This window comes from Megalobrama amblycephala, linkage group LG12 (assembly GCF_018812025.1).
Source record: "Megalobrama amblycephala isolate DHTTF-2021 linkage group LG12, ASM1881202v1, whole genome shotgun sequence".
NCBI lineage: Eukaryota > Metazoa > Chordata > Actinopteri > Cypriniformes > Xenocyprididae > Megalobrama > Megalobrama amblycephala.
The window spans coordinates 10,316,551-10,341,682 of record NC_063055.1 but is presented as its reverse complement, the minus strand read 5'-3'; the positions used below and the strand labels follow the sequence as shown (position 1 = coordinate 10,341,682).

The 25,132-nt window shown below is 38.2% G+C and overlaps 1 protein-coding gene across 2 annotated transcripts in view; it reads left to right on the top strand.

The window, feature by feature from the left end:
• The window catches only part of bend5 (BEN domain containing 5), a 408,562-nt gene that overhangs the window by 346,782 nt on the left and 36,648 nt on the right, over positions 1-25,132 (top strand). For both annotated transcript variants that reach the window (XM_048211503.1, XM_048211504.1), the window contains 3 exons: positions 9,809-9,898; positions 12,764-12,878; positions 16,739-16,850. In XM_048211503.1, the coding sequence (XP_048067460.1) occupies positions 9,809-9,898; positions 12,764-12,878; positions 16,739-16,850 (317 nt within the window). The remainder of the gene's footprint in view (positions 1-9,808; positions 9,899-12,763; positions 12,879-16,738; positions 16,851-25,132) is intronic.

Genomic DNA, 25,132 nt, shown 5'->3' with positions numbered 1-25,132 from the left:
TCTTAAGCCTCACATAAAATGTATGAATATCAATGCATTAGATAATAGAATATCAAACCAAGTGTCATTTGCAAACAAACAAGGCTAAACTACTAACCCAATGTGTTTTTGTGCATGTACTGTATGAAGCAGGGTTGTTCACCATTCAGAACTGAATTGATAATGCCTTGTAAATTCAATTGATGAATTTGGAAAAACAAGATGGAGAATTACTTAGAATTTCAATGTGAAAAAATAGAATTTCAATTAATTAAATGAAAAAGCCAAGTTTGTCAAGAAAAAGCTTTTGAAGGTTTACAGCTTTGGATGGATGGATGGATGGATGGATTGGATTAGGTTTGCTAACTAATTTCATTGTATTATATGCATTGACAATAAACAGAATTGAATTGAATGGAATTTGGATGGATGGATGGATGGATGGATGGATGGATGGATGGATGGATGGATGGATGGATGGATGGATGGATGGATGGATGGATGGATGGATGGACCGTAAGGTTTGCTAACTAATTTCATTGTATTATATGCAATGACAATAAATGGAATGGAATGGAATGGAATGGAATGGAATGGAATGGAATGGAATTGGATGGATGGATGGATGGATGGATGGATGGATGGATGGATGGACCGTAAGGTTTGCTAACTAATTTCATTGTATTATATGCAATGACAATAAACGGAATTGAATTGAATTGAATTGAATTGAATGGAATTTGGATGGATGGATGGATGGATGGATGGATGGACCGTAAGGTTTGCTAACTAATTTCATTGTATTATATGCAATGACAATAAAAGGGGGATGGATGGATGGATGGATTCAATTATTTACTAATACCAATAATTTACCAAGTTTCATCTTTCTGCCATTCCAATTCAAACTCTAGTTCAACATCCTGTGGGTTGTGGCCATTTCAAATTCATACTCCAGAACTTCTTCAGTTCTGAATTTTGCACAGCTCTGGTATGTCAGAGTCAGTTCCCCCTTAAGTTCACACAGGTATTTCACATTAACAGGAAATTGTCCTTTTCTCTTTGTTTTGAATAGTATACATATTGTTTTGTCATCTAAAACCTAGTAAACCTTTCACTTCTCTTTAAAATAAATCTCACTTGGTTTGTGATTTTTTTTCCAATGCAATGACATTCATACATTTTAAAGTGTTCAAATCCTTTTTTTCCTCTCTGATTGAATGACTCACTCTCAAAGTCCTCTGTTTCTACCACGGGCGGATCACAGGTTGACCTTTCCTTATTAAGCTAATTAGTAGCGGTTTTGGAAACACAAATCTTCTGAAGTTCTTTGTTTGACTGAAACAAGCAACGAGCAATGACCAACCATTAAATTACTATTTCTCTTTCTCTCACTCCTTGATTTTCTTTCTTTGTCCCTCTCTAGCCTTTCCACTGACACTTCCTCCACCTCTCTCAACCTCAATTGTCGTGAAATTGTCGAGAACAGAGATCTCTCTATTTCACGGAGATGAGCGTGGGCGAAAGAGGGGGTTCTTGATTGCGCTAAATCGATCTCTAATCACCCTGCGCTCTGTGCTTTTATCCCTCCGGACCATCTACAGGGCTTAAGAGGGTTCAGAGTTGTATTTACATGCTGAGTTTTGCTGTCTCTCCATCTCTCTTCAGCTCCGTCTGATACCAGTGTCATAACATGCCATTGTAATCCTCTGGAGTGACTCGCTTCTTACAGTGCCTTGTGGGAACCAAAATCTCTCCGGCCCTTGATTGCTCACTTCAGCTCCCACTTACAGACTCAGTTCTGACTCAGGATCGCGCAGAGCGGGTTGTTGACCCAGCCGTGCACTTTCGCTTTCCTTTCTCCTTTGGTCTGTCATTCGTTATCCCCTTGACTTTGACTCCGACACGGTCCTTTCACGGTCCGGCTTTGCGCCGTCTCAGATCTGCCCCACTGCTGGCGATAAATGCAATGTAAAAGAATGAGATGGATGTATTCAAGGGGTTTCTTTCAGCGTTTGAATAGAATCAGATCTCAGATTGAAGAGCTGGTCTGATGCTTTAAGATGAGAGAGTAGCGTGGAGGAGCCCAGGGGTGAAAAATGGTTTATGACCTTGTGGCTAGAGAAAATCCACGAGGAGATGCGGCGCATACTGCCTGTTCTGCTTCCACCTGACCTGTACACAGGCAGGAATCCACAGGCGTAAAGCTCTATTTCTTTTAAAGCCCTGTCCTTGAAGAATAAAGTGAGATGGGAGCGAGAGAAAGAGGGAGGTTGATGACGGTTCGGCTCCAGCACCCTGTACGGCAGCCTGCGCCCTGTATAAATTTAACACTACTGACAATTTACAGCTAGTCCGTGTCGGCTGATATGACGCACACACAGGCGAGCGTGTCATTCCACTGCTGCTGCAAACTGATGCTAATTCACTCCAGCGTGAAGGTGCCGGGTGCCGTTTGGAATAACTGAATGCTTTTGGAGGAAGAAGGCCCACGGTGTCTTGGGGTGGAGGTTTGAGGTCGCAGAGCCAGGACTGCGTATTCCTCCCACTAATGAGACATTTCTCATGCACTCTTTTGGCGGCCATAAAAAGCAGTATTTGTTTTATGGCAAATATAGTAACTGTATATTTACTGTATCTAAAAGTACTGTGACAGTAGCATGATGCAGTTATAGTATAAGATGGTATTTAGAGCTATATTATGACATTGAATGAATAATTATTATGCTCATGATACATATCCTATACAGTAACACTGTGTAAAAAAACATGGTAATAAGGTGGTACTTTTTGGTAGACACAAATTTGATATATAATACTATAAACTTTTATAAGATAATGTACAGTACTGTGCAAAAGTCTTAGTCACATTAGTATTTTCACACCCAAAATGTTTTAAAACCAGTTATTTATATCTTTTGCTGTAGTGTTTTAGTAGGAAATATCAGTTTCCATTTCCAAACATTCCTTTTGCCATTAATGGTAATATAACAGTGAGATTTTTGTATACACAAGGAGTCTGACAACAGCTGGTATGCCCTGATCTCACATCATTGAGTCCTTCTGGGATTACATGAAGAATCAGAAAAAACTGAGGCCCTGTTTACACCTGGTATTAAGATGCATTTTTGTTGATCGAATCACAAGTGGATGACGCTATATACAGGTGTAAACAGGGTCTGAAACGTTTTGAGCTTGTCCACTTTCGACCACTTACAGAGGTAGTCAAAAATGCATTCAACTGGATTGCTTTCGCAGTGTAGACGCTCATCTGGTTGAATGTGTTCGAACAGCCGCAAAAGACCGCCTACTGACCTAACGTGTAAACAATGTAAGAAACGCACTAGTCAGATGGGATTTAAACTTTGTCGGCTGAAGACCCAAGTTTGGTTTGAAGACAAAAAATGTACCAAGCAAAATTCCTGATTTCTAACACACACTCACCGCATTCGCTGTGCTCTTGCAGCTGTCAGAGCTGATGCTCTTTGTATGTTTTCCCGTCATCTCCGGGCGCATTCATATGTAAATTGCTCACGCTTATTTTGTCCATTAGATCGAAAGATCTAAAAAAAGCCCATACATGTACCTACCCATAGACCCTCCCCTTGAAGAAATCAGGATTCAGGACAGAAGTGATTGAAAGTGGACAAAAGAGATTCAGATATCAGGTGTAAACGTGTACGTCTCTCCTTCGTCTGCTTGTGATCCGATCAACCAAAATGCATCTTAATACCAGGTGTAAACAGGGCCTGAGACAGGCTAAATCCGACACTTGAAGAAACCTACCTCCAAAGCTACAGTACTGTGAAAAGTTGTAGGCACTTGTGTAAAAATGCTGTAAAGTGAGGATGCCTTCAAATCAATTAACTTCTATTAACTAAATCAAATCAACATTTGGTGTGACCACCCTTTGCGTTTAGAACAGCTTTTGTCCTAGGAACGCTTGCGCGTAGTTTTTGGTTGAGCATCAGATCTGGACTCGGCATCGTCTGACCCCAGAAAGGACACAGCAGAAATAAATGCAGCTTGTCATGTTTGAGTCATCTATCTCTGGCCGGTGTGATGAAACTTACTCGGCTCGTCTTGAACAGAGCGAAGCTGCCATTTCTGCTGAATTTGATCTGCTCGGGTTCCAGCTCTTAAAGATCCCAGGTAATTGTGTTACGTCAGGGCCCTTTTCATGTCTTATCAGCTTGCATTAAAAGTGGCACGTCGACCACAGGAGAAAAGCTGAACTGCACAATCTGCATAACCTTCAAAATCCATTAGATTTTTCACTTTTTGTCAAAGACACTTCTCTTCTTTTGACGCCATTTACATATTTATCGCACCTGATCGTAATACACTCGCGTTTAATTTTTTATTTCGTCGCGTCGGGCGGTAACGTGGGGGCTTGTGCTCTCAGGTGAGAAATATGCTGAGGTGGCTGTCTCAGCCAAGGTTGTCAACATAAAATTTCTCCCCCATCTCACTCTCGTTCCCCCTCCACCTTTCATTCGTTTCCTAATGGAAGTGGGGAGCAGTAGAAGGAGCCGAACGGGGCTGTTGACCTTTCGTATGATTTGGAGTGGTGGGATCTTCTTTGAGATGAGGGATTCCCAGCGTTATCGGGCCGGCAGCACCATTAAAGGAGATATAGAGCGGGCCTGTGGAGTCCTTTTAAAAGAGTCAGCCCATTACTGGTGCTTTATGGTCTAATTGGGAGCGTGTCTCGTCTATAGGAGAGAGCGCTTGTTTATGTCCCACCAGGTCTTTATAGGTAAGCGGAAGAGGGGAGGTTACGAAATCGGTCAAGGTAAAGTTTATACATTAAGGCATCAGGATGCCTGACGGGTGTCAAAGGAAAAGCACTGATGCAGCGAAAATGGTGGAGAAAAAAAGTTCTCAGATTGCTAAAGCGCATTTGTCTTGTTTCATAAGAGTTTTTTTTTCTTTTTTTTTCTGTCTTTTCTGCAGGGTTGGAGGATGTGTGGGAGCCTGTTGTTGATCTTTAGCACCACCTGCAGGTCAAAGGACTTCAAGTCAGTCGTGTGTTGTATTTTGAGAGCAAGAAAAAGGAAAGAAAGAGAGCTCACGCAGCAGTTCTCAAAATAAAGATAAACATTTACTCTCCGCTAAGCTGCGGGCCCTCTGGAAAACGCTGATAAAAACACTGACGCAAATGAACATTAAAAATACATCTTACAGAGTATTAATTCTGAAAAGAACCGTATGGAATCGCTGCGAGTGACTCGTAATGAATCTTACTGTGCTGTTTGCTTTAATGGGGAGGGAGGGAGGGAGGTGTATAGGCTCAGCATAACGTAAACACGGCTCGGCCCATCTGTCCCGTACGTATAAGTGTAGCGTTTGCCTCCAGGCTGCTGCATTGTTTTACATCCGCTGGTTTGTTTGCGGCGGGTCAGGCCCGAGGTGGGATTTATAACTGATGGACCCAAACACTCAGCTCCTGCTGAAACGCAAGCGTTCACATTTCCAGCAAACACCCGAGCCTTTCCACTGAGACTCCTGAATGGCAAAGCCATCCATCTCTGTGAAGGACAGAGAGGGGGAGAAAGGTGGCGAGAGAAATTTTCCTGTAAAATTCGACAAATGTTTTATGATTGCAGCCCATGCTGAAGTGTTTTTAGGCCCCCAGGAAGCAGATTAGAATATATATGGGTGAACATTGCATAGCGGCAATCAGCATTTCCTGCAGCTCAGCACAAACCCAGATGAGATCAATAAGATATTAGGCTTGTGTACATAGCAATGAGCTCAACGATCACCGGAGTCGTTTAGGACACAGCGAGAGAGGCCGTGATATATTATTGACCAGCCATACAAGACAAGCCAGTCTCATGGGAGGGCGGTGTGTGTGTGTGTGCGCTCACGTGCGTGCATCCATGTGGTAACAGTTGCTTTACATGACAGATAATCATCTGTTCACTGCAGTGTGGTTTTCCGGTTACATTCTGTGCCGTGACTATGACAGGATGAAAACTACCCTTACAAAAATGTACCGTGGAAGCCTTAGTTTCCGAATACAGTGTTACATCTGTGTATTTGCATACACTGTGAAAAATTATTTTCATGATTTCTTATCACAACATTTTTTTTCTTTTGTCAAATCAACTTAGATAATTAATGTGGTTCACATAACATAACATTTTGAGTTTCTGTTGATTAAACTAATCGCCTTCATTGAATTAACTCAAATTTTTAATTTCAATGAACTCAAAATTTTAAGGAAACCAGGTAACTTACTTTTTTTAAGTTAAACCAACAATTCTTTTTTTACCTTTAGTCATGACCTTTAGTCATTACTTAAATATTTATATTGTTGTGAAATAAAAAATCAAGTTCTGAAATGTTGTTAGACTTTTTACTTGTAATTGTTATTTTATTGAGCTTGGATGACACACAAATTATGCCAATTGATTCGATATACTATCATGACTTGTCATAGTTTAACATTTTCAGTTAATCAAAAATGTATTTAATTTAATTTAAGTTCTGTTAATGTAAAATACAATCTGATGACGTGTAAACATGTTTCATTGTTTTGAGTTGTATGAACACAGTTAAGTGAAACTGGGCTGGGATTTATATTTCCCATCACGCTTTGCCCATGGCACTTGAAAGGGAGAGTAAATGCTAAAATTAAGTGTTATATAATGTTTTTTGCACAAGATTAATGGTAAAGTAATTAGTGTTTTGTTATGCTAATTTAGAAGAGTTTCTGTTAATGTGGGTTTTTGGAGATTTACCATCATGGTGACAAGCGGTGCTTGGCAAGTGTTACCAAGCATGTTACTCGTTACTTAGAAATGCGTTTTATTGTGTCCAAAAAGCGTCTTCACCTTACTTAAAACATTATGTTGGATCAACTTAAATAGTTGCATTCATGTTGACAATTATTAAGTTCATGTTACTTAGAAATGTGTTTTTATTGTGGCAAAAAAACGTCTTCACCTTATTTAAAACATTATGTTGGATCAACTCAAAATATTGCTTTGAATTAATGTAATTCTCCCAATTGGCTTAAGTTAAAAATTCTAGTGGAAAACGTTAACATATTTTTTTTTGTTGAACCAATGTTTTATTTTTTAGAGTGTACTGTATTTACCTGGAATGCTTTAGTCAGCATTCGGTTGCATTTCTTTTTGTGATGAAAGTGGAGGAGAATTTATCACATTTTTACTGTAGTAGCAATAACTGTAGTAAAAATGGTATTTTGGCAGAAGCTTGTTGTTACCACAGTAGATTTTTATAAACTCAATCCCTCTTGCTTCTGGTAAAAGCGCCTTTTAGATGACAGGTTTCCTTGAACTGCCACAATGATCTCAGGTACAGTTGTAATCATTTCCCTTCAGCCTTCGCAATGCCTTACAGACTTTAAGTCGGCCTCACGGGAGCCCGAGTCACCATAGACATAATGTATTAGGCCATGCTTGTCTTTACTGCTAGTGATGGATGGATATAATATTCAAGGAGCCTGCTGAATAATGCATATGGATATTTTAATGTTTCATTCGTGGTCAAGTCTGGAAGTGAGGAGGATATCTTTGAGGATTGACCTGTGTTCTGCTATTCCTCAGACTGCTGAGGTGTCAGCGTGCACGTGTGTGTGTGTGCCTTATTAATTCTATGATATTCCCCTGACTCAAACACGCACATAAAGACAGTGCATGATTTGTCATCCCATGTCTATTTCATCTTGATGCATTACCCCTGCATTGAATAGAATCACCCATATTAGTTCAAAGACAAATGGCGTATTTTTAGTGTATCAGTGTCTGTGCTTTAAAACGCCATGTATTTTATCAATTTGCCTGCTAATAGAAATTAATAACAGTGACCTTACTTACTGCAAGTGTGTGTGTGTGTGTGCTTGTTTCAGTCTCCCCACAGGTGTAAATTCTTGGTCATTATGTGATTTCCTTGCTAGTAAAAATCCTTTCTGGCGTACCTGTTCAGACAACCCACGGCACAGCCGATAAGAGAAAACCGTGAAGGCCGAACGAATTCCCTGTCGTGCGTGCTCTTGTAGCTTCCCGCCTTGAGGAACAGAATGCTCTGAGACTAAAATACGCTCGCTTCTCTGCCTGGAAGCGCATCAGACTTTTAAAGAGGAGCTTTTGTTGGCAGTCCTCTCGCATTCGTCCAGCCTTTCTTTTCATTAACTTGAATGGTATTCCCATTCCATTCCTAACTGGCATCGCTCACAAAGAGGGATTGATTTGATTTACGCTGCATTAAATTCCTCTCTATTTCATTTTGGAGATTGTAAAAGAGAAGAAGAGGATGAAATATCTGGAAACAGATCTAGGAGTCATTACTGTGTTCATGATGAAGTATCTAGAATGGAATTCATTTAAACACACAGTAACCTTAAAATCCTTTCTACCAAAAACTTTAAAAGGGCCAAAACTTTTAAAAAGATTCATACACATTTGGAAAATGTATTTTTTTTGTTAAATTTGTTATATTTTGTCATGTTGTGCTATCTGCCAGAAAGTTTAAAATGGACAAAACCTTTAAAAGGATCATATTCTTCACTGTTGTAGCATTTTGTATTTTCTCCAAAGACCGCTTATAATGTTTTTCAATGTTTTTGCCAAAACAGTTGTAATTTAGTTTTACATAAACATTTTACCCTCTTTCTTTCTGTCAGACATTAACTAGAATTAAACAGGCTATTTGCTGTACCTTTAAGACTTCTATATATAAATGACCTCTATTATGGTTCGCCAACCTCCGCATACCGGTGTAATTCTTACTGTCTTTAATAACTTTTAATGACTGTGTCTGACCCATTTTTTTCAGCTTCATTTACATAAATGGTCTGAGTGGATGAGGATGGATAATAAACTTCTGTTTTTAGTAAATATCGAGTTCATATTGTGTAAAATTAAAAGTTAATTGGTGGTGCTTGCTAAGGAAAATACTTTTATTATTAGTTATTATTATTGCTATATTGATGAAGCCTGTTGAAGGCGTGTGCTATACATTTTCTAAGCAATCAGACTTAAAGGGATAGTTCACCCAAAATTTACATTTCTATCAAGTACTCATCCTCATGTCATTCCAAACCCGTAAGACCTTCATTCATCTTCAGAACACAAATTAAGATATTTTTGATGAAATCTGAGCGGTTTCTGATCCCCAAGAGAAAGCAATGTAATTACCACATTCAAGGTCCAGAAAAGTAGTAAAGACATCGTTTAAATATTCCATGTGACTGCAGTGGTTCAACCTTAATGAATACTTTTTGTGCACAAAAGCAAAACAAAAATAATGACTTTATTCAACAATTTCTTCTCTTCCCTGTCATTCTCTTATGCTGTTTACATTGTAGACACAGTGCAGCACTTCCGGGTTCTACGTGAGTCAACTAACCCTTTAACATTTTTTCCAGATGACCAAAAAAAAAAAAAAAAAAAAGCCAAAAATGCTTGAAACTTACACTGAAAGAGGTCTAGAAGATTATAGACTTGAGGAAGGGCACTTTTATGAATTTTATTTATTTAAATGCTAAATTGTTGTAGTTAAAGTCTTAACTGAAAAGATGTGGGTGCTTAAGGATCCCTTAAGGTACATTCATCGGCCACAAGATGTTTTTCTCCTGCTCTTGCGATCAGTAGCTCATTGTGTTTTGTCCTCCTGTGGAGTCTTCATTAGCTCTGACATTTCCTATCAGTCCTGTCTTGTCATACTGGGTTTCCTGCTGCATGTCTGAGGTCTGAAACTCCAGGGCCCAGACATATGGCTCCTGACCACACATACACTGTCCTGCCAAGACCTCTACCTGCTGAGACTAACCTTTCTGCGTATGTGTGTGTTTCAGCCCATCTGAATCAAGAGCAAGAAAAGCGGGTGGTGTTTCTCACAGCCCGCGTTCACCCTGGAGAATCACCTGCTTCCTTCATCTGTCAGGGTAAGACCTTGTCTCGTCTCGACACACACATACACAGCCCGATGATGTCCTGAGATCCTGTAATCTGCTGAAATACAAAACACTGACCAGCGGACGTTTGGCCTCGCTGGGCTTCTGTGTTTCATCAGAACGCTTTTCCTTTTGTACTTTAAGTTCTTCACGCAGTTGGGCTCAGCTGCGAGTGAAGGTCAACGGACGAGTGCAAACACAGGAGGTCAGGGAGTGTACGGCAGATAAGAGGAAGTGTCAGCTCACCTTCTCTGCATCGCTCCTAAATCTGTTTAAAGCCGGCGATGCAAAGACCTTTCCTGTCATGGAGCACAACGCTTGCTGACACAACAGTCTGACAAAATGCCCAGATTTCAAAGGCAATATCATCAATAACATCAATTCTACAGAAAAAGTCTGCTTTTACTTTGCATTACAATACAGAGACATGTCTTTCCTGAAAGTGTCCTTGACAAATGATGATACAATGCAGTCTTTTCACAGGTGAATTATGTTAGAGTTTTCCATAGTTCAAGTCAAATCATTATCACCTATCTTTGTTACCCTAAAATGGGGGTCTGTAGTACTGAAGACTGCTAGTTATTCTAGCCAATTTAAAAATATCAAACTAAAAGAAAAATATGCACTGGACAGCGAATTTAATTTATTGGACAGTTATGTAGCATATAATACCGTTCAAAAGTTTGGGATTGGGAAGATTTTAAAATAAAAGTCTCTTATGCTCACTATGGCTGCATTTATTTGACTAAAATACAATAATATTGTGAAATATTATTACATTTTAAAATGTTTTCGATTTTACACTCTAAAAACAACCCAAGTTGGGTTGAAAATGGACAAACCCAGCGGTTGGGTTAAATGTGCTAGGCGATTTTATTTAAAGGGGTGGTTGATTATGATTTCACTTTTTTAACTTTAGTTAGTGTGTAATGTTGCTGTTAGAGCATAAACAACATCTGCAAAGTTACAATGCTCAAAGTTCAAAGCAAAGGGAGAGATTTTCTTTTAAAGAATTCTCTGTTTAAGAACTACAACAAGCTTCTTCCCGGGTTGGTGACATCACTAACCCTAAAATTTACATAAACCCCACCCCCGAGAACATGCAACAAAGGGGGTGAGGCCATGTTATTGCAATACAGTATGTCACACAAATGCAATAGCATGTCATAAAAGCAAGATGCCAACAAAGTTATAACCATAATTAAACTAAACTATATCTGTTCTATCTTCATGCAGCATATATTCTCTGGCTCTGTAGGCATCTTACAACAGTTCCCACATGAGCAATTTATAGATTATCATGACAGAATATGCTAATCAATGACTTTAAGATAGCCCACATCAGCTACATTAATTAAACAACTAACCATTCAGAAACATCCTGTTGCATTCTACATGTTGTCACTTCTTGAGTCTATCCATCATTGTCTGACTTCAGTTCGAACATAAAAGGCTGAACAGTTTCTGACAATTTCAGTGAGTCTTCGTGAGGTAATCGCCACTGCTAACACTGTGTGCTAACACGAGCTCTTGAAACTCCGTCCTCTGCTTAGGAGCAGCAGCTCATTTGCATTTAAAGGGACACACACAAAAATGGAGTGTTTTTGCTCACCCTCTAAAAGTGACAAATTTAACATGCCATGGCGTTATACCACCCCTTTAACTCAACTATTGTTTAAAAATTACAATATTGCTGGTTTAAAATTAACCCAAAACACATAATTACTAGAGGCAACAATAATAATCAAAAGGTGAACATTTATTAATAAGCAATTTAATAAATGTGTATTGTTTCATTATTATTAATTAAACTTATTAATAAATGTTAATTCATTAGACATATTAATAGATGTTTATTTATAACATACATCAGATTCATTTTAAGCAAGCAATGCAGTCATTTTTTAAAAATAGTTGAGTTAAATAAAACTACCCAGCAGGTTGGGCAAACATTTAACCCAACCGCTGGGTTTGTCCATTTTCAATCCAACTTGTGTGCTTGTGATGGCAAAGCTGAATTTTCAGCATCATTACTCCGGTCTTCAGTGTCACATGATCCTTCAAAAATCATTCTAATATGGCCATCAGCCACCTCTGTGTGCATCTAAATAATTTCAAACTGTCTACTGATGTAGGTAGTAGTGGTTCTGTCTCGTCTCAACCCAAATCTTCATGTAGCTAATTACTGAGTTCGGACTTGTAATTCTGAAGAGGGCTTTTACGCTTAAGTGAAGTTCGGTCAGTACGAAGCTTCAAAGTCACCTGCCCTGGCACCTTAATAACACACACATACGGATATGCATGAATAAATATAGGAACTTCAAGCAATTAGATAGCATAGCAGTGTGGCCTGCCTCTGTGCCACATTGACTCAATTAGAGAGCTTGTTATGCCTCCATTAGCGCTAATGAGCAGGACAGAGTGGGTGAGGGGTTGAGGAAGATGGGGGAATGAGATGGGGTCTGCCCTCTCTCACATGCTCTCTCTTTCTATGCTTCTTGTTTACCTGTCAATTATTCGCTCTCAGTACAGGGCAAATGGAAGGACAAGTGACCGCCACTATCGACATGCCTTTCTATTCGTCTGTCCTCTGTCTGTCTCTCTTTCTCATTTGTTGCTCTAATTAGTATGATCTTTGTTTCTCAGCTTTATAAATCTTTCTCTTTCATTCTTTGTTGTCTGTTTCATTCCATTTGTATTGACTGGAGATGTATGTCTCTGATATCATCTTCTGATTTTTATGCCTTTTACTGTCCAATAATTATTTTTGGCATTCAAACTCAATTTGCTCTGGGATTAACTTTTGCATGTCAAGCGTAATACTTAATTTTGTGTATTTCTGTGTATTTCCTGCAGGTGTCATTGACTTTCTGGTCAGCCAGCATCCCATCGCTAAGGTCCTGCGTGATCATGTGATCTTTAAGATTGTTCCTATGCTCAACCCTGATGGCGTGTACCTGGGAAACTACAGGTCAGCTGAAACCAGTGATTGCTCCCATAATAACTTGTGTTATACTTATTGCAACAGGCATATAATAGTTTCCATTATCACAAATTGTATGGTTTATAGTAATTTAGATATGCTATATATATAATATATAATATTTTATATTTTTATATATATATATATATATATATATATATATAGAGAGAGAGAGAGAGAGAGAGAGAGAGAGAGAGAGAGAGAAAATATCATCTATACCATCTGCAGGACACCCTTACCATGTTAGTTAGAGTTCAAAGCGTCATGTCTTGAATTATGTCATGATTATATATATGTCATATCTTGTCATGACTATATATATACACTATATTGCCAAACATTTTGTGACGCCTGCCTTTACATGCACATGAACTTTAATGACATCCCATTCTTAATCCATAGGGTTTAATATGGAGTTGGCCCACCCTTTGCAGCTATAACAGCCTCAACTCTTCTGGGAAGGCTTTAGGAATGTGTGTTTATGGGAATTTTTGACCATTCTTCTAAAAACGCATTGTGTGGTCAGGCACTGATGTTGGCAAGAAGGCCTGGCTCACAGTCTCCGCTCTAATTCATCCCAAATGTGTTCTATCGGGTTGAGGTCAGGACTCTGTGCAGGCCAGTCAAGTTCCTCATCCATGTCTTAATGGACCTTGCTTTGTGCACTGGTGTGCAGTCATGTTGGAACAGGAAAGGGCCATCCTAAAACTGTTCCCACAAAGTTGGGAGCATGAAATTGTTCAAAATGCCTTGGTATGCTGAAGCATTAAGAGTTCCTTTCACTGGAACCAAGGGGCCAAACCCAACCGCTGAAAAACAACCCCACACCATAATCCCCCCTCCACCAAACTTTACACTTGGCACAATGCAGTCAGGCAAGTACCGTTCTCCTGGCAACCGCCAAACCCAGACTCGTCCATCAGATTGCCAGACAGAGAAGCATGATTCGTCACTCCAGAGAACACGTCTCCATTGATCTAGGGTCCAGTGGCGGCGTGCTTTACACCACTGCATCCAACGCTTTGCATTGCACTTGCTGATGTAAGGCTTGGATGCAGCTGCTCGGCCATGGAAACCCATTCCCTGAAGCTCTCTACGCACTGTTCTTGAGCTAATCTGAAGGTCACACAAAGTTTGGAGGTCTGTAGCTGTTGACTCTGCAGAAAGTTGGCTACTTCTGCGCACTGTGCGCCTCAGCATTCGCTCTGTGATTTAACGAGTTGCTGTTGTTCCCAATTGCTTCCACTTTGTTATGATACCACTAACAGTTGACCGTGGAATATTTAGTAGTGAGGAAATTTCACGAATGGACTTATTGCACAGGTGGCAACCTGTCACGGTACCACGCTTGAATTCACTGAGCTCCTGCGAGCGACCCATTCTTTCACCAATGTTTCTAGAAGCAGTCTGCATGCCTAGATGCTTGATTTTATATAGCTGTGGCCATGGAAGTGATTGAAACACCTGAATTCAATGATTTGGAGGGGTGTCCCAATACTTTTGGCAAAATAGTGTGTGTGTATATGTATATATAAAAAACCTTTCATCAAAGTTGTCCTAAAACCTTCTTCTTAGGACAACTTCGATGAACTTTTTTGATCCCCTTTAAATGTTGACTTCTCTCTCTCTCTCTCTCTCTCTCTCTCTCTCTATATGTATATATATATATATATATATATATATATGATACTTTTTTGATCCCCTTCAAATGTTGACTACTATATATATATATATATATATATATATATATATATATATATATATATATATATATATATATATATATATATATATATATATATATATATATATATATATATATATATATATATATATATGTGTGTGTGTGTGTGTGTGTGTATGTATGTATGTGTATATGTAGTATGTCATCATATGTCAAGTATATTATGTCATCATATTTAAAGCCCCTGATCTGCCTGACAGCATTTTATGAGACTTTTTACACGAGTGAATTGAACATCTACAGATGTGAATTGGAACACTGTGTGTGCAGTAGCTATTCTACACTGGGGTTGTAGTTGGTCATGCACAGCAGGTGTTGTCTTCACTCCTAATCCCATTATTGGCTTTTATATAATGGTGGCGATCATTCTGAAAACAGCAATGGCTCGCTACGTTTTCCCCATAGGCCTGCAGAAACTGCGTCAGTGGCTGCCACCTTGTGACAGCTCTCGTGAACTGCAGAGCTGCAGAGGTGGATCAATGGTTCAATGGTGGTGACAGCGCTGACATACGCCACACGCCACCACTGACCCTTGAAGGTGCTCTCGGCAACTTTAACCGATGCTGCCTCACCAAGAGCCATTGAGGTCCATAATTAGAGATCAGATCTATTTCTCTCTCTCTCTCTCTCTCTCTCTCTCTCTCTCTCTCGCTCTGTGCTGAATCAGTAGTTTTTCAGTTGAGAGAGAGAGAGAGAAAGAGAGAGAGAAGCACAAGCAGATGCAGGAGGGGACGTGGGATCAATCCTTGCTGACTGGGGATTAGTGTTGTTCTGAGAGCAGCAGCATTGACTACAGGTTCAGCTCAAAGTCACAGTCACAGAGTCTCAGCTGGACAGCAGCAGGGACTCAGGCATCTGTCCGTCCCCCACATCAGTCCACTGCCTCAGGGAAAGGAAAATAACAAACAGAGACCTGTAGGAAAGACTGCTTGAGACAGCATGTGTCCAATGGTGTGGAAGAAAAAAAACGCTCAATATCGCCCAAAACACCAGAGATCGGCCCTTTGTGTCTGTAAATGTAGAGCAGTGTTGTTGTCTTTAGAATGGACCATGATTGCTTTTAAAATACAGTCATTGAAGTCTTTTCTATACATGATTATAGATAATAACTTTAATTTTGAATGCTCAAATTATACATAGTGTCATTTTAAATAGTTCATCTAAAGACAAAAATTGACTGATGACTGATCTTTTAAATAGATAAACAATTTTGTCAGTGTCAGGTTACAATGAAAGTCAATAGGGACCAGTGTTGTTTGAGACACCATTGACTTACATTGTATGAACAAAACTGTTGAAATATTCTTCAAAATATCATTTTGTGTTACCCCTAAAAGACCCAAATATAGAAAAAAAATGTTTTTTTTTTCACCTTTTGTATGTTGTTGTAGGAGACCTCTAAAACAGAAATAAATGGGTTTTTAGTACGTTTTTATGGAAATGTAACATTGCAGCATTGGGCCTGTGGGGTAGCAGAATTTCAGTGATTTTACTCACTGTCTGAACAAATGTAGAGAACATTTAAGAGGTCATTTGCAGGGTGTACTGCTTGTGTAGCCCAATAACAATAGCATATATATCTATACACCAATTTGGCATTTTTCACCTCTCATTTGCATAAAGTTACTTCACAACTTCTCCGCTGTCAATCCCTCAATCCCCTGCGTGAGGCTGCCGCTCATCTTCTATAGAGAATGATTTGAAAACACTCGCTCTGCTCACTCCGCACGAGTGGACTTGTACTGTGTGTGTGATTTTCTGCAGTTCTGACCGCAGAATGTGTGTGGATTTCACTTTGAGCTTGTGATGTTGAAACTCAATAACTTTTTACCACTTCAAGTAAATAACACGAAAGTTTCACTTGATTCGTTTTTATTTCCGTTGCATTGCACTTGGTAGCCACTCCCACGTGGAATCCTATTGGCCCAAAGTCCCTCTCTAGATGGCTGTATATTTAACATCAAATATGTTCATATGCATTGTGATATCATGTCTTTGCACAGTATTTTGCTTTCAGTAAGGTCTCACAAAGAAGATAATGGTGTTGGAGTTTTGTCGTTTGTTTTATTTAGTTGAACTGTTCATTTGTTTGTTTATATTTTAGGTGTTCTCTAATGGGCTTCGATCTGAACCGTCATTGGCAGGACCCTTCCCCTTGGGCCCACCCCACTCTACATGCCGTCAAACAACTTATTGTCCAAATGAACCAGGACCCAGTGAGTATCCAATATACTAAAGCAGCAAATGCCAAATGCAACCTCCAGTCTAGCAACACAAGGGCAATAGTAGAAAGTGAGGACTTATCTTTGCTTTAGTAAAACACAATCTGAATCCATTCTGATTTCTTTTGAAAATAGTGTTTTTCTTTTTTGTGAATGAAAGCACATATGTATATATAATGTTATATATAAATATATTTAGTACTTTCTTATATGGGTCAATGACATGACAGGTTATATAATAATAAAAAAACAAAGATATGACATCCAAAGTGTTGTTGCTTTGTTATGAGAAAGAATGTCCGGAAAATTGAATTTCATTGATGTCATTCGGAGTAACCAATATACAGGGATATGCGGTCAATATCATGTGACAGGATGTGACATCATGCAGACCTGCAAAGCGACACCTGCAAAGCACCACATGGTCATGAAGCAAAGTAACCAAGGCCACGTACACACTGCAGCTAAATTCGGTTGTCAGTTCACCTTTTAGTGCTTAATCGCGTTCTGTACACACACAGTTCAGTAAAATACGGGAGTGACAACCGCATTCTACAACCGTATTAACTCCCGAAAAATACAGGTAGTGACAACCGCATTTACAGAAATTCTATGCAGTGTGTACGGAACCGAACTGAACAACTAGTTGTTAATGACGTTTACGTGCACCGGTGTAACGTGTGTCTCTCATGTATGCGCGGCGAATCACAGGGAAAGCACAAGCCTATCCAAATGATTTATGCTGAAAATCGCGATTCATGTCTGCTCACTTTAATAACTCCATAATTTTGAAAAAGTAATGCTTTTGAAAAAAACTCCCGTTTGCTTTATGAGACGAGCTTAAACAACAAGCCCAAAAAGCTTATAATGAGTGACCATGGCAACACAGAATGAGTGCCGCGCGCTGTGTGAAACAGGCCTTATAAGCATAAACAAAACACGACGCCTCCGTCGACTGTGTTAGTGTTTAGTTAAATTGCTGAAAATAGCGAGTGTTTTGTCACTTTAAAATTGACAAAACACTCGCTATTTTCAGCAATTTAACTATATTACTTTGGTCACGATAACGGATACCAACACGAGAGACGCCAGAACGTCGCTATGGTTTCCAAGCTGTCAATCATCGCAGTTTTGAGAGTGAGTCATGTTCTGTACACACATGTAATGATAATTTAGGCGATTCACTTCCGCATTTAAATGCGGTTCTCACTCCTGAAACTTACAGTGTGTACGTGGCCTAACTCTCTTTTAACTATTTCAAAAATTCAGGTTTTCACTTGCTCTTACACATCTCGAAACATCAGGTCATTCGGTACAACTGCCATAAAACATGGAAAATGTTGTAATATTTTAAAAACTTGTACTAAATATAAAATGTTTGTTTGTCCTTTTGCTATCTAGCTAGTTAGTCTGTTAGCATTGTTTGAAAATTTCATCATTTGATATATCCAAAAGTGTCATTCGGTAATTTTGGTTAACCGAATGACTTTTTTAGTGACAAATTTTGTCCATATTGTAAAAAATGACAAAAGCAGTGTTAATTGATTATAAAAAACCCACATCATCTCATTGTTAACACTTAATAAAACATATCTATTTTTTTTTTTTTTTACACTTTTAAAAACCTTATTCATCAATGATCCATATATATATATATATATATATATATATATATATATATATATATATATATATATATATATATATATATATCTCAACAACAATTTCAACAAATTTTTTTTACAAAAGTAGGAGTAGAGAGTTGAATGTTTGTTTAGTTGTAGGTCAGATGACCAGATATAAGATGTTTTTACTATTTAAACCCAAGCAACAAGACCCAGTCTGTGCCAGAAATTGGAATTGAACCTCATTGTCTGTTGCACACAATTGCAGACAGTGTTATGCTGATAATATTACTTTATTCTTTATTAAAAATAATGATGTTTTCAAACTGAAATTTCATCTGCCATTGGTTGATAGATAGTTCTCCCCCAAAACTGACAGCATTAGTTAAATCGGTGTTGCTGAGTTGGGCTGGTCGGGATGCTTAACTAAACAAATGAATGTTTTTTTGAGGGGAAAACAGCCTCACATGGCTGACTTAGTTGTCTCTGTACATTAAACTAGGTTAGCAGAAAGTATTTTAACATTGAGCTTTATGCACAAAGGCACACATTTACACTTTGTCTTTGAAAGGTTATACATAGTATGTAATGTATAACAACCTGGCTCAGCATATAGGAACCAATGTATGATTCAAAGCAGCTACAACTCAGAATTTTTCTCAATGAGTGTATCTGTGTGAGTGTTTGCACTCCCTCTGCCCAGGTGAGTCTCCCACACGCACTCTCTCTCGTCTTGTCTTTTGTTTGAGAAAGCGCCGCCTCAACTTCCTTTATGTTAATTATAGCAGAAGAGTGAGGTTGTTGGATTAGTGAAGGTCAGATGCTGTCCTGGGAATCGTCTGCCCTTTCCTGCTCTTTCACATCCTGATAAGACCGGCAGGCACACTCAGGAGCGGAGGGCAGCGCCACGCGGCTTAACCTTTCCCCCAGGCCTGACACACTGATCAATGTGTTGCTTCACGGCAGAGTGATCTGCTCATGTCCCTCACATCCCGACAAACACACACACATTTGCTTCATTACATTGTGAAGTTAAATGTGAGGAACATAGCATAGTAACATAGACTTTCTACTGGTCCTAAATGGATGCAAACAAGCAGCTTTTTAACGTTTACTTAATCACTCAGTTTGACTGAGCACCCTGACCAGCCTGACACAACAACATTGGTTTAATCGACCAATAGCAGACATGGAAAATGTTTGGGGAAATCTGTCTGAATATGGTTCAACAGATTGAAGTCTGTTATTATATTCAACAAAAAGTCAAATTTTACTCACCAAGGCTGCTTTTATTTGATCAAAAATACAGTAAAAATGTTTTATTTAAAATAATTGTTGTCTATTTTAATATATTTTAAAGTGTAATTTATTCCTGTGATGACAAAGCTGAATGTTCAGCATCAATACTCCAGTCTTCAGTGTCACATGATCCTTTGGAAATCATTCTAATTTGCTGATTTGGTGCTTAAGAAACATTTCTTATTATATTTTTTTCAAGATTTTTTGATGCGTGGAAAGTTCAAAAGAACAGCAAATCTTTTGTAACATTATAAATGTCTTTACTGTCACTTTTGATCAATTTAATGCATCCTTGCTAAATAAAAGTATTCATTTCTTTCAAAAACATCTCACCAACCCAAAGTTTTGGATGGTTGTATGTGTATACTGTATGTATATGTTTATATATATATATAAACATATATAATATTCCACTTCCTTTAATTTAAGTTCTAATCCAACTCTGATGGGCAAGAAAAGAAAAGAAAAGAAAAGATAAAAGAAAAGAAAAGAAAAGAAAAGAAAAGAAAAGAAAAGAAAAGAAAAGAAAAGAAAAGAAAAAAGAAGACCTGTGGCTAGTTTAGACAGATGTGTAAGATGCTGGTTTTATGAGGAAGAGAGTGGATGTAGGCAGGAGAGAGGGACTCTGGGGAGAGGTAAACATTTCATGGCTCTCTCTGGATCCCACACTTTTGTCCTTGTTTCATTCCCTTCTGTCCTTTTAAAAGAGATTTAGTGGGGTTTGGGAAATCATAGTCCCCCTTTCTGTTTTTTTGTGTAGTTGTTGCTAATAGCAAGCTCACAATAAGTTTGAGTAGTTGCCAGCTTAAGCACATTGAGTCAGAAGTTCACCTATCACTTAGAGGGGTCACCAAGGGAACATAACCAGGAAAATGTTATTTCCCTTGTATGTAATTAGTCATTAAGCTGATGTTTTTATCCAAAGCGACTTCCAGTGCACTTATTACAGAAACAATCCACCTGGAGTTTAGTTGCTCAAGGCGGTGTTTCACGAATCCTGACAGCCCTCCGTGAACCACGAGTAGTGACTTCACAAGCACTGATGTTAACACAGTGATGTTTTTTTGTGCTACAGTAATGCTTTTGGCCTGCCTTTCTTGTCTTTATTGTATGGCACTTGCTCTTGTTATCTTATCACATTTAATTTGGACTGCAAACTCAAGTAAAATATGATTTCTTTTGCCATGGTGCTGTAGATTTAGCTGTGGCAGTGTAGATTCAGGCTCAAATCTACAACTTTCGGTTTCTATTTCAGAACTACACAACACCAGCAACTACCTAGTATGAGCTTGCTTGATGTGATCTAACAGCAATATATGGGCCTTTTCTTTTAAGATATGTCTAACATGAAATATAAACATTAGTGAATCTAAGTAATGTGATGCAGTTTAAACCACTGTGGCACACAAGCATACATGATTATTTTTATTTAGGATAAGGGTGATTGATTTTTGTATCCATCTTAGAGTTGATTTTAAGATGCACCCCACTAAGTGGTAATAATCAAGAGAGTTATTTAAGAATGAGAGAAAAACAAGAGAAAAACTCTAAGAATGAGATTGAGAAGTATGCTATTGTGAGATGTGCTAATGTCTCTGTGGCTGTTTGGATTTGGATGTAGTTTTGGATTACTTATGCGGTTGTTGTTGTTGTTGTTCACAATGTGGTGTGGAGGGTTTTTGACTGATAAATGCCTCCCAGTATGCACAACAGAGGAGGAGAGATCAGGATGGGGAAACGCTTCTCTCCCCAACACCACACTGAGCATCTCACAGCTATACTGACAAACACATACAAATGCAAACAAGCACACTCACACATACACAAACTCAAACACAGACAAATACAAATATTCATGCCATGCGAGATCTCGAGCCAGACTGGCATTGGCTGCGTTCTCTATGGTTAATCACATTAGACACAGAACAGATCAAAGCTATGGGATGCCAATCTCTGTGCCAGCCCAGTGACAGGGGGGCAATGCCCACCGGCACATTCCACCAATATGCTACACTTTGGTTCCCCATTACTTTTTTGTAAACTCATCAGAGGCTAAAATTTCTTGTTTTTGTTGAGATAACTATTAGATATTTTTGATAAAATATTATATTACACAAAATTACATTAGAATGAAAAGTAACTAGTTTTAAACATGTCAGATGTCTGGCCATTAAAAAGAAAGAAAATATATTTAACAGTATATTATAACCCGTTCTACAGAATTTTATTTGATTTTATTTCATGATTTTATTTTGAATTGCATGCTTATTTATTTTTATGAATTTAGTTTTTTTTCTGGATTTTTTTTTTTTTTTTATGTTAATTTAATGTCAAATTGGGGGGTTTAACCCTTAAATGCATGGATGTTTTGCCAATCATTATTACATATTTGGGTCTTTTTCGACCCAGATCTATATCTTTTGTATTAACAATTACAAAAGAGTCAAATAAAGCAATTTTTACCTTTTGGAACTGGCAAAAGAGTTCATTTTGAGCAGATGCTTTTTTACCATCATCACTATCATTGTCAGAGCTTATTTCCCCACTACATTTAGAATCTGACTTAGATTCACAATCTCAACCATATTCTCAAAACTATCATTTTCAATGTCTTCAAAATTTTGATCGCTGACAACTTCTTCACCAGATCCACCATCAAGTGACAGTGACATTAATACTTAATTGTGTACATGTCTAACTTTAAAAAATGAATCGGGGGAGGATAGTAAATGATGTCCCGGGTCGATAAAGACCTGAGGTATGCGTTTCAAGGGATAGTTCACCCAAAAGGAAAGGAAGATATTTGGAAGAATGTTTGTAACCAAGCAGATCTCGGCCCCCCATTGACCACCATAGTATTTTTTTTTTTCCTACTATGGTAGTCTATGGGGGGCGAGATCTACTTGGTTACAAACATTATTCCAGATATCTTCCTTTGTGTACAGCAGAACAAAGAAACAAATGTATACAGGTTTGGAACAACTGGAGGGTGAGTAAATGATGACAACATTTTTGGGTGAACTATCCCTTTATGGGTTAACTGTATTTACACATGGCTAACAGGTTTGGAAGATCATTTTTTGAAGGTTAAAAAAGAAACGCTGCATCTCATACAGACACACTCTCATATACAACTGCACACACACACTGTAGCACTGATACTAATTAGTCTGCAAGGCTGTGACTCGTTCAACAGCAGGCAGAGTTCAGCGCCAAGCCAACACACCAGTTCTCTGTTCCCAGTATGCTAACATAGACCATGCTAAGCTAATGCATGCTAATCTACAACACTCACCGTTTAATTGCACAAACCTCTCTCGGTTAACATGCTAGCTTGCATTGCAGTAGGCTTACACATACTGAGCCAAATTTGTTTTAACCTGTGCTGGCAGACAATTACATTGCACTGCTCTGTTAATAATATAAAGTTTATTGCATTTCTGCAGGAAATTGGCAACAACTTTGTATTTGCATTGAGGATACAGCTATTTTTGTTAAACCTTTTCAGCGGTAATGAAAACTTCAGTTTTTTGTTGTTGTTTTGTACCAGAAACAAGCCCATATTTAGGTACACTTTGAACACCTCATTGATGTGATTTTGTGTTCAATCCATCTCTTTGAGCACTAAAGTCACCTGAGTGGTTTTTAAAAACCGAAACAATTCGCCATATTACACTCTCCAGTGAGCACTGGTCAGGTGAGAAAATGACTCAAAGTTAGTGATGCAAGTGTATATAATCTGTCCATGAGCACCAAGTATTTGTTTTGGAAAAATGAAAGAGAAAGAGAAGGGGAAAGAATAAGGAAACAAATGGACCTATCTCCCACGTAAAACGCTGCTTTTCCAGCCCATTTATCACGGAGAGAGAGGGATTCTTTTTGATTGGCTGATTACCTCGATCATTCATCATGGCCCAGATATCCCCACCAATCTGACAACAGCATTTTGGATAATTTGTTAAAGATGACAAAAGGGCCGGTATTGCCATGGTTCATTTCTGACCTTTTTAATATTAGAAAATTAATTTTCCGTCTGAAACAAATGTATTAGATCCTGTCAGGCTAGCCAGATGAATATTGCACCTTGAACCCCCCCCCTCTCTGTGTGGTTGCTGTTCTTTTTTCTTTTTCTTTTTCTCTCGTGTGTATGATCCGTTGTGTGCGGTTCTGATAGTGGCAGAAGGCAGTCTTGCGAGAGAACGAGAGAGAAAGAAAGACGGATAAAGAAAGAGTTGAGACGTCCTCTGGTGTCAGACGCACCTTTCTAAGCGATCGCCGAGATTTACGGGCAATTTACGTCCATCATCACTTCCTGTCCTCTGTCCTTCCATCATCTCTCATTCAGTGAATCTCTGAAATATCTGTCTTTTTCTCTCTTTCTTTCTCTGTCTCTCTCATGTTTTTAAGGGTATTTTATAAGACAAGTCAGAAACACATCAGATGAGCTTCTGGTGTTTGATTGGAGATGGATGGTTTGGATAGATATGATGATCGTAATGATTTTAATAAGCTTTTTATTTGACTATTATGTTTCCTAAAACCATGCTAGTTCCACAGTCGCTCTCTCAATATAAAAATGATTATAAGTGAGTATTATTGCATCATCAGTATTTCCTTTCCATTCTGAATCCATTTAGCAATACGGGCTGTTTGGTCAAAATGATGGTTCCTTTGACTGGAAAAATCCAAATTTTTAGCCATTTCAGGATATGAAAATATTGTTTTGTGTGCGTGTGTGTTTGAAACATTTCTCATAATTATTAATGTTGCTTAATATTTTGGTGGAAACTGTGATACTTTTTTTCAGGATTCTTTGATAAATAAAGTTCAAAAGAACAATTTATTTTTAGTAACAAAATCTTTTCTGTCATTTTTGATCAATTAAATGATCAATTGAATGTGTCCTTGCTAAATAACTGTAATAATTTCTTTAAAAAAAAAATCTTACTATCTCTAAACTTTTGAACTGTGTGTGTGTGTGTGTGTGTGTGTGTGTGTGTGTGTGTGTGTGTGTGTAATAAATGCTTATATATATATATATATATATATATATATATATATATATATATATATATATAAGCATTTAATTGCGATTAAGTTTGTGTATATATATATATTATTATATTTATACATATTATATGTAACTTACATATATTTATATATAAGTGCTGTCAAATTGATTAATCACGATTAATCGCATCTAACATATACGTTTGTTTACATAATGTGTGTGTGTGTGTGTGTGTGTGTGTGTATACACATAAATACATGTATAAATGTGTACAGTATATATATATATATATATATATATACACAGTATATACACACAGACACACACACACACACACATAT